The sequence below is a fragment of the Xyrauchen texanus genome, chromosome 35 (genome assembly GCF_025860055.1).
Source record: "Xyrauchen texanus isolate HMW12.3.18 chromosome 35, RBS_HiC_50CHRs, whole genome shotgun sequence".
Taxonomy (NCBI): Eukaryota; Metazoa; Chordata; class Actinopteri; order Cypriniformes; family Catostomidae; genus Xyrauchen; species Xyrauchen texanus.
The window spans coordinates 10,753,039-10,771,417 of record NC_068310.1 but is presented as its reverse complement, the minus strand read 5'-3'; the positions used below and the strand labels follow the sequence as shown (position 1 = coordinate 10,771,417).

General features: G+C 39.4%; 1 protein-coding gene across 1 annotated transcript in view; it reads left to right on the top strand.

The window, feature by feature from the left end:
• Positions 1-17,988, top strand: part of LOC127628385 (voltage-dependent L-type calcium channel subunit beta-3-like) — a 101,014-nt gene extending 83,026 nt beyond the window's left edge. Inside the window, exons 5-14 of the mRNA XM_052105105.1 lie at positions 600-718; positions 1,779-1,876; positions 7,669-7,688; positions 9,752-9,832; positions 9,948-10,006; positions 10,110-10,210; positions 10,311-10,462; positions 10,754-10,849; positions 11,642-11,812; positions 17,571-17,988. Coding sequence (XP_051961065.1) covers positions 600-718; positions 1,779-1,876; positions 7,669-7,688; positions 9,752-9,832; positions 9,948-10,006; positions 10,110-10,210; positions 10,311-10,462; positions 10,754-10,849; positions 11,642-11,812; positions 17,571-17,933 — 1,260 coding nt within the window. The 3' untranslated portion in view covers positions 17,934-17,988. The remainder of the gene's footprint in view (positions 1-599; positions 719-1,778; positions 1,877-7,668; positions 7,689-9,751; positions 9,833-9,947; positions 10,007-10,109; positions 10,211-10,310; positions 10,463-10,753; positions 10,850-11,641; positions 11,813-17,570) is intronic.
• Positions 17,989-18,379: the final 391 nt, after the last annotated feature.

Genomic DNA, 18,379 nt, shown 5'->3' with positions numbered 1-18,379 from the left:
TCCAATCGATTTTGGGTGAGATCAGATCAAAATGTAACTCCTTTTTCACAGTACATCTTGCAATTCCAGTCTCTAAGCACTATTGTGATTTCAAGCTTGATTTTCAAAGTTCTGGTCATCATTCACTTGCATTGTATAGACCTACAGCTGAAATATTCTTCTAAAAATCTTAATTTGTGTTCTTCAGAAGAAAGACAGTCATACACATCTGGGATGGCATAAGGGTGAGTAAATGATGAGAGATTTTTCATTTTTAGTTGAATTATTAATATTAGTCAAACAACAATATTGACAACAAAAAGAGATAATCGTACACTTTATACATACAATTAATTTTTTTATTACTGATTGTGTACTTGAGTAATTACCTGAAAAACTTTAAGCAACATGCCATTATTTTGATTTTACTTGATAACATTTATATTAATATTTAACTCTTTGAGTCTGTTCACTAATTTGTACTGCTGTATCAAAATTTGTTTCAAGAATCATAAAATTTCACTGGTATTGGTTTTGACAACTGAATTTTTGCGTTGTGACAAATCTTAACCCAAGAATGACTAAGCATGTTTTTTTTCTCTTGTGTGTGGGTGTTGCAGAAGTACAATAATGACTGGTGGATTGGAAGGCTGGTGAAAGAGGGGGCAGACATCAGCTTCATTCCTAGCCCCCTCCGACTGGAGGCCATGAGACTCAAACAGGAGCAAAAACAACAGAGGTCTCTCTCTCTCTCTCTCTCTCTGACACGTTCATAGCATCTCAAGCACAAAACTTGACTGTTCGTATTGCAGTGGCTAGTCTAAGCCCAAAAAACATTCTCAGACCATCTGATGCATACAGCACACTAAAATGTCAAAAGCTATTGAAAATAGCAAGCTCCAATTTGATTGACTGTGTGCTAAGCAATGTCTGTGACAAGTTTGCACAAGCTGTTTTAGTCCGAAGTGAAACAAAAGTGTAGTGTACTAGGTACCAGGCTGCTCCAATGAGCGCTTCTGAACAAAAGCTAGTCCCTGAATTTGCCAAAGTTTGGTAGAGTCATGGCAATGAATCAGTTAGTAGGAGCATGCTATTAATTATTACATGATGCAGTTAATAGTAGCATGCTAAGATATTTCTTCGAGCACATCTGATTTGTTGTCAGAGTTGTATGTGACCACAAAGCTAAATGAAATGAAAATTCAGTTTTTATTCAATTTTGCTCCAAACCCTTATGATATTCCCTCTTCTGTGGAAGAGGTGAATTTTTAAAAGTCCTTACAGGGTTTATTCACCATAATGACAGTGAATGGTCTAGTCTGTCAAAAACACCATAAAACCACAGTAAAAGTAATCAATACAACTCATATGACAAATATAGCGGCTACTTAGATAATTTCAGTCCTCATTGATGTTATCGACGCAGCCTCCATACTGCATTTCAGCACTTTATTAATTCAAGATTTTATGTGAAACTGAATAATAACTTCCATGTCATTCAGTTCATCACACAATATTCCAAGTCTTCTGAAGACAGACAATTGATTGTCTGTCTTTAGAAGACTTGATATATTGTGCAAAAGTATAATAAACCTTGTAAAAACTTTTGCAAAAAAGTTTGTCTTCTACAGTAACATTTGAGTATACAATAACATAATGTTAATTTTGGTGTGAACAATTCCTTTCAAACACATTTCCTGCTAAGTTTTACATTTTTAAACATTTTACTCCCTAGCTCAGTGAAGGAATGTGTTATTGGCTGCTCTTTGATTGTGATAATGTTGTTTCTGTCTCTGCAGGAAAAGTGGCAACTCTTCCTCCAGTCTGGGTGACATGGTATCAGGAGGTTGGAGATCTACGCCGCCACCTGCAGGTGAGAGGGAGTATGACAGAGCCAGTGTGACATGCTTCTTTGGTGGAAGGTTGTGTGTGGCTGGAACTACAACCCCAAATGAGCATAATATCAGTAGAACTGAAGCTGATCATTGCGTTTATTCTCCGCTTGATTTTGTTTTTAGACTTTCCTTCTCTTCTAAACATGCATGAGATATTCTGTCACAGGCAGGGGTGGAAAGAATACTGAAAAATAATACTCAAGTAAAAGTAAATTGTTTGAGTAGAGTAAAAGTACCTGTCCTGTAAACTACTCAAGTAAGAGTAAAAGAGTAGCTCATTTAAAAGTACTCATGAGTAGTGAATATTGAGTACTGAGTTCAGAAATCTATTCCCCTTTATAATAAAAACTGTGTGCTGCAATTTAAAAATATTGCACACATACCGTAATTTACATTCCCTTGTATGGCTGTTTGCCAGAAAGAATAAAAAATATAGATATTTTATAGGTGTTTGTGACTGACAACTTTTAAAATACATCACTTATCTATGATAATGTAAACACTACATTAATCTGATTTAAAAAAATAAATAAAAGGGTGACATGATTACAGAAATTAAAACAGGAAATTAATTTTCTTTTCAAAGATCCCCATTTTATATCATAATGTATGAAACAATTACATTAAAGGGTAGGGTCTAAATTTCCCTTAATGCCGACCGAGAGAGTTATTGTTTGGCATAAAACATGTTCAAATCAATGCAAGGAATGCAAAAAATATATATATATATTCCTTTGGGCTTCATCCAAAAATTTAAATTCTCTCATTATTTAGTCACCCTTATGCCATCTCTGATGTATATGATTTTCTATCTTCAGCAGAACAAAAATTAAGATTTTAAGAAAAATATTTCAGCTCCTTCAGTCCATTGGCAAGTTAATGGCAGTCAAAATTTTGAAGCTCCAAAAAACACATAAAGGCAGCATAAAAGTAGTCTAATCCATGTTACTCCAGTGGTTAAATCCATGTCTTCTGAAGAGATATGATAGGCTGGGTGAGAATCAGATCAATATTTAAGTCAATTTTTACTATAAATTCTCCTCCCTGCTCAGTCAATCTCCACTTTCACTTCTTGTGTATTTGATGATTCACATTCTTCTTGTATATCACCATCTACTGGGCTTTGAGAAGAATTTCTAGCAAAAATGTACTTAAATATTGATCTGTTTCTCACCCACACCAATCATATCACTTCTGAAGACATGGATTTAACCACTGGAGTCATATGGATCATTTTTGCGCTGCCTTTATGTGCTTTTCGGAGCATCAAAATTTTGGCATTGTATGGACCAAAAGAGCTGAGCTATTCTTCTTAAAATCTTAATTTATGTTCTGCTGAAGAAAGTCATACACATTCGGGATGGCATAATGGTGACTAAATGATAAGAGAATTTTCCATTTTGGGTGAACTATTTCATGTAGCACATGGGGGGCCACATTGTCCTTCTTTTGAGATACAATGTTCCATACTGATTTAGTTCTTGTATCTTTTAAGCCCAGAAATAGATTTGTTCTCATTCTCATGCATGATGCACAATTTTCTGAAGTTTGTGACTGGTGGAATGTTTTGCCTGAAACATTGCTCTACATATGTTGATAATTTTCTATCAGGCATTAGAAAAAACATGATAAAGGCTGAGCATAATTATAAAATATTTTATCATCTCTTCTTTCCTGGTAATTTTTTATACAAATTAACACTGTCTCTACATCAGGGGTTGTTATTATTAAAAAACTAACAATATTATTCGGCCAAAAGTAGCGAGTGGTTATCTTGTTTCCTTGTTATTGTTGTTTGATTAATAGCCTTTATATGACACAGCCTACTAGACAGTGCTCAATTCAGTTACATGTACACTTCTAGTCCAATATTTTGATGCAAATATGCTTTTTGTCCCACTGCTTACATTCACTTTCGACTAAACTGACTGACAATAAAGCCTCAACAAGACGGGCACTGGCGGAATTATAAAGTATTTGATCATTTAGGTGCGTACCAGCATTAGCACACAAACATTAGCCACCTGTCAATCAAACAGCACGCAGCTACTGAAGTCTGGAAATAAAAAGTCAATCTTTTATATTTTATCTTTATCAACCAACTAATGATGCTCTTGCTATCCCGATCGATGTAATTAACACCCCTGCTCTAGATGTAAAACAGAGGCTCAAAATTCTATCATCGTATCGAGGACATCTCTCTCTCTCTCTCTTTCACATAAAAATCTAGATCATTTTATTACCCAGGCCTATTGATAACATCACCTTAATCTCTTTCAGCAACCACATAAGCTCAGTGATAGATTTCTGTGATCTTTTTCAATGCGAAAATCCCTTTCAGGTGCAGCTGTGATGTTCAGGTGTAAACTGTGCTTGAGGCATCCTCCATATCCATAACAGTTGGCACCAGATCTGCAGCTGCCGTTCAAGTTTTCACGTGTAATTTGATTGGAGTCACGAGATTCTCCCTAGCCAATCATGTTGATAGATAAAAATAAAATCAGGACAGGGAAGTAGCGAACACAGACGGCGGTAAAATAGTGCATTAAAAGTACAGTTACAGCACTTAAAATGTACTCAAGTAAATTTAAAGTTGGCGTTCCCTTCCCCTGGCCACCAGACAGAAATCTGTCCTCTAATTTGGAGCGTTTGGGGGTTTCTTGATTGCGTGGCCAGTCTAACTGAAGTCTGCCCACCGCATGAGCAACCACATCGAGTAACTCCTCAGAAGATTTTGAGTCATGTTTGGAGTGCTCAGATGTGGGTAACTCGAAGTCTGCAGACCCAAGAGAATCAAGGTCCCCCTCATGAACTGAAGAAGCACCGGAGCACGCTTCAAGGTCATGGGAAGGACCAGCCGGATCTGGGGTGGGAGCGAGCGAAAGGGACGGACCCATCAGCATGCTCTTCCCCCAAACAAACAAAGCAAAACTGATGCGTGTCCCTATCAGTCATAGAACGTTGACAGGGGAACACGCATCGTTTGCCTTGACTCTCCGACATTTTCTCTATATATATATCTTCTTTTTCATAGCAAAGAGAGAAGAGAAAGAAAGTTCTGCGCACTGCCTAACAATTTCTAACTCCTAACAAAGGGAAGAAAGTTTTGACAGGCTTGTGAGTGAGACACACACACACATAGAATGGCTCTGAAGAAAATAGGATCTGACGTATCCATTTATAGCCTGGCCACAGGTGCATCTAATGATCTCACCAGCCGAGGCTATAAATTCCTGTCAATGTTTATTGACATGTTACACAAATATTCACAGCTGGTCACAATGTAGGATTGTTCCCCAAAGCGCTTTTCTCAGCGCAGCATCCTAGTGAAGCTTTTTGTAATTACTGTGTGTAATGAGTATTTGTAATTTGTTACTTTACACCCCTGGTCACAGGTCAAAGGAATTGTAACACAGGGAAGTCAGGAGAAGGCAGACGGGAGGTGCGGATTCAAATGCAGCTTTATTGGGCAAGCATATAAACATAAACAAACTCAGGAGCAAATGAAAAGTCCACGATGGGAAAAATAAACTAAATGAGGCAAACATAAAGGGGCTAAACAGGTTGGGGAAACATCCATAAAGAGTCAGGGAAACCTCGAACGAAGACAGAGAATATCAAGGACATGCAACAAAACGTCAACATTCAACAACGATCGACAAAGACTGAACAAAGAACCAGGTTTAAATACAGGAGGGAACAAACAAGGGAATGAGGGACACCTGGAGGAAACAATCAGGGAAAGACCAATGATACAAAGAAACTACAGAGGACTACAAAAACCAAACAGGAAACAGGAACTAAACTAAACTTCAAAATAACAGCACAAAAACAAAAGACAACAGTGAACATGACAGAATCCCCCCTCAAAGGATCGGATTCCAGACGATCCTAAACAATCAACGATCGAGAGGCGGAGCCCTGGGTGGCTCGAGAGGCGGAGCCCCGGAAGGCTCAGGAGGCTCGAGAGGCGGAGCCCTGGAAGGCTCGAGAGGCGGAGCCCTGGAAGGCTCGAGAGACTTGAGAGGCGGAGCCCTGAGTGGCTCGAGAGGCGGAGCCCTTGGAGGCTCGGGAGGCAGAGCCCTAGAAGGCTCGGGAGGCTCGAGGGAAACTGGCTCTTGGACGGTCGTGGCCACTGGCGCTGGCTCAGGGACTGTCGTGGCCACTGGCGCTGGCTCAGGGACGGTCGTGGCCACTGGCGCTGGCTCAGGGACGGTTGAGGCCACAGGCGCTGGCTCAGGGACGGTCGAGGCGGCAGGCGCTGGCTCAGGGCCGGTCGAGGCGGCAGGCGCTGGCTCGCTGACCGTGGCAGGCGTGGACTCAGGCTCGCTGACCGTGGCAGGCGTGGACTCAGGCTCGCTGACCGTGGCAGGCGTGGACTGGGAGGCGGAAGCCCGTCTTCTCTTCCTCCTCCGAGCGGACGAAGTTGACCGTGCTGGCTCAAGGACAACGACAGGCCTGGGGGTGAGTTCGCTGACAGGAGGGGCTGGCGCGACAGGAAGCGCCATGGGCGACTGGAGAGTCACCACTGAGGGAGGAGAGCTAGGGTCCCCCTCGACGACGCCCATGGTGAACGGCGAGCCACAGGCCAGCAAAGTCGCCTCCAGGAAGTCGCGAAGAGTCCAGCCGTGCGTCATCTGTTGCAACTGCTCCTTCAGCGAACTCCGCAGGTTGTCCCTGAAGAAAACCACCAGAGAGGAGTCCGGGAAATCCGAGATACTCGCCAGTGTATGGAAGTCGCGAATGTGGTCCTCTATAGGGCGGTCCTCTTGCTTTAGGCAGAGCAGGTTGTAGTTTGCGCGTAGAACCTCTGGATCCATAGTTGGTTGATCGTTCTGTAACACAGGGAAGTCAGGAGAAGGCAGACGGGAGGTGCGGATCCAAATGCAGCTTTATTGGGCAAGCATACAAACATAAACAAACTCAGGAGCAAATGAAAAGTCCACGATGGGAAAAATAAACTAAATGAGGAAAACATAAAGGGGCTAAACAGGTTGGGGATACATCCATAAAGAGTCAGGGGGAACCTCGAACGAAGACAGAGAATATCAAGGACATGCAACAAAACGTCAACATTCAACAACGATCGACAAAGACTGAACAAAGAACCAGGTTTAAATACAGGAGGGAACAAACAAGGGAATGAGGGACACCTGGAGGAAACAATCAGGGAAAGACCAATGATACAAAGAAACTACAGAGGACTACAAAAACCAAACAGGAAACAGGAACTAAACTAAACTTCAAAATAACAGCACAAAACAAAAAACAACAGTGAACATGACAGGAATAGTTCAGCCAAAAATTTTATTTTGTCATTATTTACACAGCCTGAAGTCTTTCCAAACCCATATGCTGTTATTTTTTCCATGGAACACTCAAGGGCATATTCACTCCAAAATGGTAAAAAAAATAAAATAAATAACATTAAAGTATCATAAAAGTAGCAAACAGTATTGATTCTTGTTTCGTAACTATGGAACGGTATATATTGCATGTCAATTTGAATATGTGGGATGGATTTTATGGGCTACTTTCTTTTAGGAGCTTGAAAGTCATGATCACTTTGAAAAATTAATGGTTGAATGGAATTGAAATGACATGAGGCAGAATGAGTACAGAATTTTAAGGACAGACTTTTATATTTTTTGGGTGAACTATGCCTTAGATTAAATTGTCAAATCCTAACATCCACCTATGAGGTCCAGGTTACAGTAAACATGTTATAAGCAATTCTTCTAAGCATAAATCTTCTCAAAGCTGATCTTGATGTGTGTTCTCTCATTTTCAAAAGCCAAGCAGAAGCTAAAGCAGGTAGGTGTGTTGACAAAGCCATTGTTTGTGTGTTATGTAGTTGAAGAGTGTCATACACATCTGTTCTAATTTCATCTTTTACTTTCTTGTGATTGGTCAGGCAGGATGTGAGATTTTTGATTTGTTATGAAACTCATAGCAAGTATAAAGGAACCCTTTGGGGTTTTTATTGAGGTTTTATGCTGCCCCAAATACTTTTGTATGCCATAAATTATGGTATATTTGCTTAACTGCATGTTTTCTGGATGTGTGCTTGTGTGCTTGACAAATAGAGTGCACATGTAGAAACTTTAATAAATGTTCTGGGTTCAATTCAGCTTAAAGGAATATTCAATACAAGTTGAGCTCAATCGACAGCATTTGTGGCATAATGCCAATTACCACAAAACATTATTTCTACTCATACCTCCTTTTATTTAAAAAAAAGCAGAAATCTCGATTACAGTGAGGCACTTACAAAGGAAGTGAATGGGGGTCAATCCATAAATGTTCAAATTCTCACTGTTTAAAAAGTATAGCCACAAGATAAACAATATCCATAGCCACATGATTTTAGTGTGATGACATCTCTTACTAACCTTTACTGTGTAAAGTTATAGCCAATTTTACTACTTTGTTGCCATGAATATGTAATGTCAACAAACCCTAAAATGACTGTACAAATTGTGATTTTAACAACTTATCAGTTCAAATAATACATGAGTTTAAAAATAATTAATGTAAGCGCTTTTATAAAATGATAAGCTTCACATATCTGCATTTAACTCTCCAAAACTTACCCCCATTTATTCCTTTGTAAGTGTCTCACTGTAATCCAGATTTTTGCTTTTTTTTTATTTTTATAAAAGGAGGTATGAGTAGAAATAATGTTTTGTGGTAATCAACGTTATGCCACAAATTCTGTCAATTGAGTTTAACTTTGAATCTTATTGAATCTGGAATATTCCTTTAAGTTCTGCTGACCGCATCTGTGGCATCTGTGCTGTCTATTTCCATAGAATGTAATTTTTGTCATAGTTCTTGTAACAGAAGTCTATGGGTCAAGTCGTGGTACTAGAAAAGGTACAGCCACTAGACTTACATGTGTTAACATGACACTAGCATGATAACATCGCTAACTAACTTTCTGTAAGGTTATATCAAGTTTGCAAATTCTGTCACGACCATGTAAAGACGGTAAACACAGTAACGTGTGCATAGAAAACACAAAGTGACTATTTACATTGAGAAAATGCCATCCAGAGAAATTACATTGGCAAAAATGGTAAATGGTCTGCACTTATATAACGCCTTTTTAACCTTAGCGGTATTCAAAATGCTTTACTCTGTGACTCATTCACCCATTCACACACCAATGATGGCAGAGCTGCCATGCAAGGAGCTAGCCTGTCATTGGGAGCAACTTGTGGTTCAGTGTCTTGCCCAAGGACACTTCGGCATGTGGAGTTGTGTGGGCCGGGAATCGAACCACCAACCCTGCGATTAGTGGACAACCCGCTCTATCACCCGAGTCACAGCTACCCAAAAAAAAGAAGTCCCAATGCTAAAAGGATCATTTAGACAGCTTTACTGTGCAAATAACATGCACTTTTATGAAGTGCTTAAATAAAATTGTAAATTCAAGTGCATGTTTCTTTTAAACCCTCCGGAGTGCCTTACCCCATAGACTTCCATTGTAGTACAATATTTTAAATGCGATTTTTGAAAACTGATGGTTGAGTCGAAATAATTTTTTGTGATATGTATTCTTTATCATGCCCATTTATTTTGCATATTATCATGCCCATTCATTTGTGTTTATGTGGTTTATCTGTATTTTACTTCTAAGATGTTATACAAAATAGATTTACTGTTGAATCTTATCCTAGTACTCCAACATTTGAGACTGAAAAAGGGATAAATCTAATAAAATGTTGATTTTTCAAGACAAACTGGACATATTTTCTTATCTAGTTGTAAGTTACCGTCCTGTATTATTACAGTAATAATAATGTTGACTTGCTGCTTTAACTCTGTGTGACTAAATCATCTGTTACAGTGCTGCTCTTGTCTTTCTGAATTAGACTGAACATGTTCCTCCTTACGATGTAGTGCCGTCCATGAGACCTGTGGTCCTGGTTGGGCCTTCACTGAAGGGCTATGAGGTGAATGCTAGACATCAAACATCCCTCTGTATAGCACAAATATACAAATATAATATATATGATAACAAATATTACTCTTTCAAATGTGTGGTCACATGTGTATGTCTGTTGACAGGTGACAGACATGATGCAGAAAGCCCTGTTTGACTTTGTCAAACATCGTTTTGATGGACGGTGAGTTTGAAAAGACATTTTGACCATGTCACATTTCTCATCTGTATACATACTAGAGATCAAAACATAGGTAGAAGTTTATTAAGTAATTTTATATTGACAGGATTTCTATAACCCGGGTTACCGCTGACCTTTCTTTGGCCAAAAGATCAGTTCTCAACAAGAGGCCCATCATGGAGAGATCCAACACACGAACCAGTCTGGGTGAGAGCATCACACACTAAAGACACACTTTGAACTCTGGGCCACATTCTTCCTCTATTTTCTCTGGCCTTATGTTTTGGATATCTGTTTGTGCTGTCAGCGGAGGTCCAGAGTGAGATAGAGAGGATCTTTGAACTGGCTAAAACCCTTCAACTTGTGATTCTGGATGCAGACACCATTAACCATCCTGCACAGCTCGCTAAAACATCACTAGCTCCCATCATAGTGTACGTCAAGGTCTCCTCACCAAAGGTATGCCCCATAAACGTGTGTGCACCATTTATCACCGTTAAACCACCCTCATTGGTGGATGTCACCAGAATATTTTATGTTTTGAGATGCTGGAATGTTAGTGTCCCTACCAACCCTTCTTAACTTGCTTAAAAAACTATTAAACCAAGTGCGGCCCATTACCATAAAAAAACACAAATTATGATGTAATTATTTAACTACACTTGCTTGATCTACACAAAATAGATGTCATTCAAAAGCTTTTTTTTTTAAAAGATAACCCATTTTCTCATTGTTCTTTACACTCTGCAGGTCCTGCAGCGGTTGATAAAGTCAAGGGGTAAATCACAGAGCAAGCATCTGAATGTCCAGATGATGGCAGCAGATAAACTGACTCAGTGTCCTCCTGTGAGTTCATTAAGTTTAAACACACACACACACACACACACACACACACACAAACAATCAGGGCTGGTACTAGGATTAGATTTTTGGGTGGGGTATTTTGACCATTAGGGTGGCAATAGGTACTCTTTTCATCCGACCGGGGTGTCCCACTTGGTCGTTTCATTGTCCGACTGGGGGGCACAAGGAAGATCTAGGCTGATAATGCCCCACCCCCTTGAATATCCTTTTTTACTTGGGAATACATCAGAATACAGAAGTAAAATGGACTGCAAATTTCTCAGTGCAAAATCTGTTTTATGTTGACTTTAAAGCACAGCACCAAAACTCTGAAACCCAAACAAAGTGCAGTTAGATGTGTTTCCCACATCCCTATTAAAAATGTAAGTGGCTGACACAGAAAGATAGGATCTTTTATAATAAACAAAAACAATGTTCCTCCAACTCTTTGACTACATTATGTTAATGTATCTTGTGTTATTTCGAAATGAAGGCAAAATTATGTAAAAAAAAAATTATTGAAATATTTTTTCTTCATTCCTTCTTGATTCAACCCTGTACAGCAGCTATATTCTTAACTGAAGCTGTTGACACTGGCCTTGCTACAGTTGTAATGATGTATACGCTTGCTTTTCCAAACCACATTCTGACACAAGCCATGTTGCATGTTGTTCCATAGAGCCATGATCCTACGTCATCTCCATCACCTGATCACCATCACAAGATATTTGAAATAATATCTTCTAATTCCATCCCCTGCATGTCATCTTCTCCTCCACCCTGTCTCCCCATCAGGAGATGTTTGATGTTATTTTGGATGAGAACCAATTGGAGGACGCCTGTGAGCATCTTGCAGAATATTTGGAGGTTTACTGGCGTGCCACTCATCTGCCAGGCACTGCCTCTCTCAACCCCTTATTGGAGCAAAATCTGATCACCCCGCCCTCAGCAATCTCCAGCCTTCAGGTGAGGTGATCTTTGTGGATGGGTGACAGCTGGCAGTGTGAACACCCCTTGAGTATTGCAGTTATATATGAGTTGACCTAGTTAGATTAGAGGCCACCCAGACTTGGTATGACCAGTATGGGTCCTCATAGATCAGCCAGGAAAGTAGTCCAGAGACTGTAATAGGACTGTGCTAAAATTACACATAATCACATATAGTGTCCTACTGTGCCTGTAGATAGTTTGTTGTCACCTTGATAGATGGTAGATGAACCATGAGCTATAAGAAATATGCACCTGATTTCTGTACTATGATGTTCTAGTCCATACTACCCAATTCGAATGGTAGTCTTTTTTTCTGCATATGACATTCTTACATTTACTTGAGAAGTAAAATGGCATCAGATGTTAAGTCTTGTTTTTCAAGAAATCTAGCTAAATTTAATGAGAGTTATGCTTAAAATGTTACAATTATCTGAAAATAAGACTTATTATCTGATGTAAAAGATATCAGTGAAGTAGATTTATCTTGTTTTAAGGATGTTTAGATCCTAGAAAAAAGAGACAAAAATAATTATTAAGAAAATCTTTTTCTTTTTTGTTTTTCTAAAGTTTCTTTCAAGAAGGTTACTTCGGTGCTGCTACATAAGCTGAAACTACGGGAGCATCTCCCAATGGGCAGACTTTGAAACCGTATACCTTCATGCCAGTTTGATTGGCTGGTGAAGTTTGATGCTCCACTGGTGTGAGATTGAGATTACGTATGAGAAAAAAATCACGGTTAACCGGTGTTATGAATATTTGCAATTTGTATTATTATACAACAGCACTTATGCAAAAAATGCATATCACATCACAACTGAACGTCTTATGCCTAGTTTACGCTACATGATTTTAGCCCTGATTTTCCACTTGCCGACAGTTAAAGGAGATCGCAGACAAATGTGTGAATTTTGAAAGACGTGATCCGAGAGATGTGGTGATGCGTTGCAGATGCCCGAGAGATATCTAGCAGGTTAAATATCTAGACCTCTCTGTGACTCAATGTCCTGCAGTTTGACATATTTTTTGAATGGAAATTACATCAGCGACGACCTACAGCCAATGAGAGAGCTCCCTGATCCCAGTATTATCATGCATCTATTTGTATGGTAAACACAATAATAGAGTTTCTATCAGAATAAATTTGCATACACATAAGCTTTTCAATTATTTGAAACAAAGCACAAACATGTGCTTGTCAAACCACAACACCAGCAGCTACCTGCAATCATTGCAAAATTATTTATTTACCTCCAACTCTCTCTGCAAACAGACAATGCTTTTTTGGGTTTTCACTGCAAATCAGCACACAAACAACTTGGATCGCAAGCTTCTTGCGGACCACCATTTTTAGAGGGAAGAACTCCAGTCCCACGCGAGAACTCTAGTCTCACCCATGATCTTACGTCATTTCCTGGATCACTTCACGTGTGTGTGGACACTTACTGTATCCATTCAAAGTCGTTACTTATAGACAGATTATGTTTGTCCACAGTTAAGGTTTGTGTCAAGCAATTTGCAGATGCATGTGTGCAGATAGCCCTTGCTGCAAACCATTCTTGAGATTTGCCTTCAAAGGGGTTGCATACCAGTTCAAGGTCCTACCCTTCAAGTTGTCCTTGGCCCTTCAAAAATGTGCGAAATGTTTCGAGCTGCATCCGTGTTACATCGAAGAATGGTTACTGATAGCTCAATCGAAGGTACAAGTGTACAAGCACAGAGACCTGTTGCTAGGACATTGGGGCCTCATGGACAACTGGACAAAGAGCACATGAGTGGCCACTCAGAAAGTTTCCTTCTTAGGAGTGAAACTCGACTCTGAAACCATGTCTGCACCTGACCAATGAACGCGTTCAGTCCATTCTCCTACACTTGACAAAGCTCTGGCATACAATTTCCCATGGGCATAACAGTTCATTCTACCAGGAGTCTGGGCATGCGCAGAGGGCGTGTCTCTAGAAGTCATATGACAGGAGAAGCCCAACCTGCAGCCAAACACCTATGCCAGATTTTATAACTTGCATGTATCTTCCCTCTTTTCCCAGTTCTTTACAGAGGAAGAAGGTTGATCACTGACCAACTGGTTAGTATTGGTGTTAGATCAAAAACTATGGTCTCTCCATTCCCACTGCTGTGAATGAGAGCATGTGTGCAATGTTTCATTACCCTGTTGGCTAGTGTCATTGTGCAAAAGCTCTGCTCGCCTTCATCCCGCTAACCAGGTTGATGTGTTGAGAAATTGCTCCACTACCTTGCATAACTAGAGTCTATGTCTTGGCATCAAGCTGTTGGTTTATTGTCCCCAGTTACCTTTCTATTTTTCACTAGGGGTGGCTACAGCAGTGTTTTTGACTACCCTGTAATAGTAGGCATTGCACATCAGTGCTATTGCATTATGGAATTTGACTCCCATAGCACCAGCTTCTGATACAGCATCAAAGTTACCTTCTTGAAAGGGAACGTCTTGATTACTTGCGTAACCTTGGTTCCCTGTGCTATCTATAATTTTTCCTTCAGACCTACCTTCAGTAAGAAAATTGTTAATTAACCAGCCAATCAAATTGGCATGGTGGCTTTTGATGCAGCATGTCGTTCCCTCCTTTCAGGGAACCAAGGAGGATACACGTGTAACCAAGACGTGTTTCATCTATTTCTGGTTTGTTTTCGAAGTGTGCATCTGTGCATGCTGTTTCCACAAATATTGCCCACAACCCCTTGTGCAATGAAAGATAAAGTTCTTAATAGTTCTGTTTCAATTGAAGCTGCCACGTCAGTTAAGTGCACAATAAAAACGTATAAGTTAAGTAAAAACAAGTTTTAAGGTTATGAATTTTAGCTAGATGCTAACATTTAACAGTATGCAACAAGGGAGTCTGTGGAATTAAGACACAATAACATTATACTGGTAGTATTTCCCAATACTGTTTGTCCAAGTTTATAAGAATAGACAGCCTTTTTGGAACTTACGTTATGAAGTTTTAAAAATATGAACCTCTAGAAATATGGCAAAATCAGCTAATTTTGTTTCACAGAGATTTACTTATTACAAATATTGATCAATTTACACAGTCCATGTATTTGTGAATTAGATTGGCCACGCATTTATTAAAAACTCTAAACTAAACTAAAGTGACAGTTTTGTTCTGCTTTAATCAATTTATGTTCACAACTAATAATAAGGCAAAAAATTGTAAGCCTTGTATATTGGGTTTGTAATTTTCAAGCTGATACTAGTAATTGCCTTTTTTTTGTCAAAAGAAAAGTTGTAGAGTAAGCATTTGCCTGTTCTGTTCATTCCTGTACTCCATTTTCTCTGTTGTTTGTAGTCTTGGATCCAAAAACCATTGAATACTGACATGTTGTAAGTCTGAATCTGTCTGTTTTGTGTCTTATTCATGCCTGACATCTTTGCAGTTCTCTGAAACACAGGAATTAATTGAATGAACGCTTGCAAACCTGCGGTGAGTAGGTGGGACGGTCAATGTGACTTTCCCCACACAGACTTTAAATAAGAACCCCACCCTGATTATTCTTACTTTAACCCCTCCAAATGGAAATGGCCATGTGGTATCTCCATTAACAAAGCACTCAAAAAAATCCTATTATGCAAATACTGTATATGATTTTGATACTCTGTTAAGTTTATACAAACATTGTCCTGCTTTGTATAATTTTGGAGACATGTAGCTCACACATAATCTTTGTTTATATGTATTAACTCATTTGCCAATAGATGGAAAAGTTAGTCATGCAAAAACAAATTTCTGACTTCACAAAAATTATTCAAGTATTTACATTTCTTGAATATTTATTTAGGTTACAGACCTTAACTTCCCCCAAAATCACATTCAAATATCCTTTTAACATAATTGAATGCTATAAATTGCTAGTTTGCTAATTCATGTTCTTGTAGCACTAATGAAGTCAGTGTTTCTAAAAGGGGCATGCACTGTTGAGTGTAGATGAATGTGTAGACAGCATTTCAGAAAGTGCTGTCTGTGCTTCTGAGTGTGAAGACATTATTTTTAAAGGTGGAGGCAATGTTTTTCAAGATACTGGCAGCACTTCTATAGATCATGTTTGTAAAGGTGTCGGTTGTGTCTGTAAAGGTGCAGGTCATGTTTATAAAGGTGAAGGTCATTTTTGTGAAGGTGTTGGACATGTTTTTAAAGGTTTAGTTGTAGACCATGTTGCTAAGGGTGTAGGCAGAATTTCTAAAGGTGTAGTCTGTGCTTTAGATTGTGTAGATAGTGTTTAAATGTGGAGTCTATATATCTAGAAGCAGCACTTCTGTAGGTCAAAGTTTGTAAAGGTGTAGGTTATGTTTGTGATAATATAGGTGTAGACAGTGTTGCTAATGGTGTAGGAAGTATAGAGGTGTAAATCATGTTTGTAAAGGTATAGGTTATTTTTGTGAAGATATAGGTATAGACAGTTTTGCTAAGGGTGTATGCAGTATAGAGGTATAGGTCAAGTTTGTAAAGATGTAGTCATGTTATTGAAAGTGTAGGTTTTGTTTGTAAAGGTATAGGTCATTTTGATAAAGTTGTAGGTCATGTTTGTAAAGGTGTAGATCATGTTTGTAAAGGTGTAGATCATGTTAGTAAAGGTGTAGATCATGTTATTGAAGGTGTAGGTTTTGTTTATAAAGTTATAGGTCATGTTTGTAAAGATGTAGATCATGTTAGTAAAGTTGTAGATCATGTTTGTAAATATGCAGGTCCTGTTTGTAAAGTTGTAGATCAAGTTTGTAAAGGTGTAGGTCATGTTTGTAAAGGTGTAGGTCAAGTAAGAGATAGTGACAACACAGCATTGGATACCGCAAGTGACAATTCAAACAGACTCTCTCGCATCCTTTTTGTTGAGCCCTGTGCAATGCACCTTTTTTGAGATTTATTAAATGTAAATTGAATCCTAATATGTAATTTGAAAATACAGTGAAGTTCAAAGGTTAAAACTGAATTGAATCTACAGTAGGCTACATGCTTTAACTGTCCATTTCAGTGAAATTATATAAACTTCCATATGGCAGTGTAAACTTTCCATTTGAAAAGTCATTTTTAAATTCTATAATTTCTATCTCCTTACACCACCTTTTTCTGACCCCCTGCACTTTTATTGTAGTCTTTATTTTTCTGTTTACAAAGCGAGCTGCACACTCTATCATCTCAAACTGCTCTTATTATGCCGCTTGCTGATTGATATTAACACTGTACATCCTCGTGATTTACGTTTGGTGAATTCACAAAGCAGATTTGTTGCCTGTTTTCCTGCATTATTAAGAAATCTGTCCATTGTAAGGCTTTGGCTGTGAAAAAGAGGCTGTATCTGATCACACAGACTGATGCTTGGTGAATGTGACAACCCCTCTAACTTTCCTTTGAATGCAACCTCCTTGTTTCTAAAATTAACCTGAATCTATTTGCTCCTGTGGAAAATGTGTAGCAATTTGTAATGCATAGCAATTTGATATCGGACACCAACTGGATTTCCGTGTAGTGTGAACGAAGCCATAGAAACTAGTCACTTTCAATTTCCTAATGTCCTTGTTGAGGCATAACTGTCTCCAAAAACTCCTATTTTTCTCTCTCGTTGTGTTTTATATATGTGTGTTTACTGTGTGTAAATGGGTCTCGCTGTCTTCTAAATTACTAATTTTACTTTGTAGTGAAACAAACAGAGGAAACGTGTGACCTCAATATGGTATAGAGTTGTCATCTCTCTCTTTCTATCTCAGAACCGGCAGCTGTTGCCCACCGGGGGTGGAGGGGGTGTGGAGGAGGAGGAGCAGGGTGAGCAGGACAGCCTCATACCCTCCGACGAGGCCAGTGACTCACACTCCCTTCACCGAGGCGGCTCTAGCTCCCTGCAACCCCCCGAGGATGAGGAAGAAGAGGAGGAAGATGAATACAAACCCCACCGACCCTCCCACACGTACCTGAACATGTACCCACCCAACCGTAACCATCCCGGGGGCATCCAAAGCGCTAACGAACACGAGTCCCAGGACCGAATTCTGCAACAGCGAGACTCACAAGACGGACACAACCACCGCAACAATCAACAGCGTACGCTTGCCTGGCCGCGAGACAACTACTGAGCACCCGCATGGAGGAGTTGGGAGGAGAGGATTGTGTCCTGAATTGGGGTGATGGGATCGGTGAGAAACTAGGAAACACATAGTGTGTGGATGTAACTGCCCATGGTTGAAGAATAGATTATTTTGTTTTATAAGCATATGTAGTCATTATTGTTTGAGGTATTGTACTACATTTGCCTTTTAAAAGCAGGGCAACTTCTCTCCTTTAAGAACAAATGCATGTTTTTGTTGAAACAACATTTGAACTTCCTCTGGAGGAAAACACCTAACGTCTCCTGGGTCAAAAATTATTTTCGTATCATGCCCTGTTTGAAAAGAAAAATAGCTTAATGTAGTTTTCTGATATTAACTGGCCTGTTTGCTGGTTTTAGGAGGGTTTGGGGCACTTGTGAGCTGGTCAGACTTGGAGACCAGCTTAACTAGCTGAACACACCAGCTTGACCAGG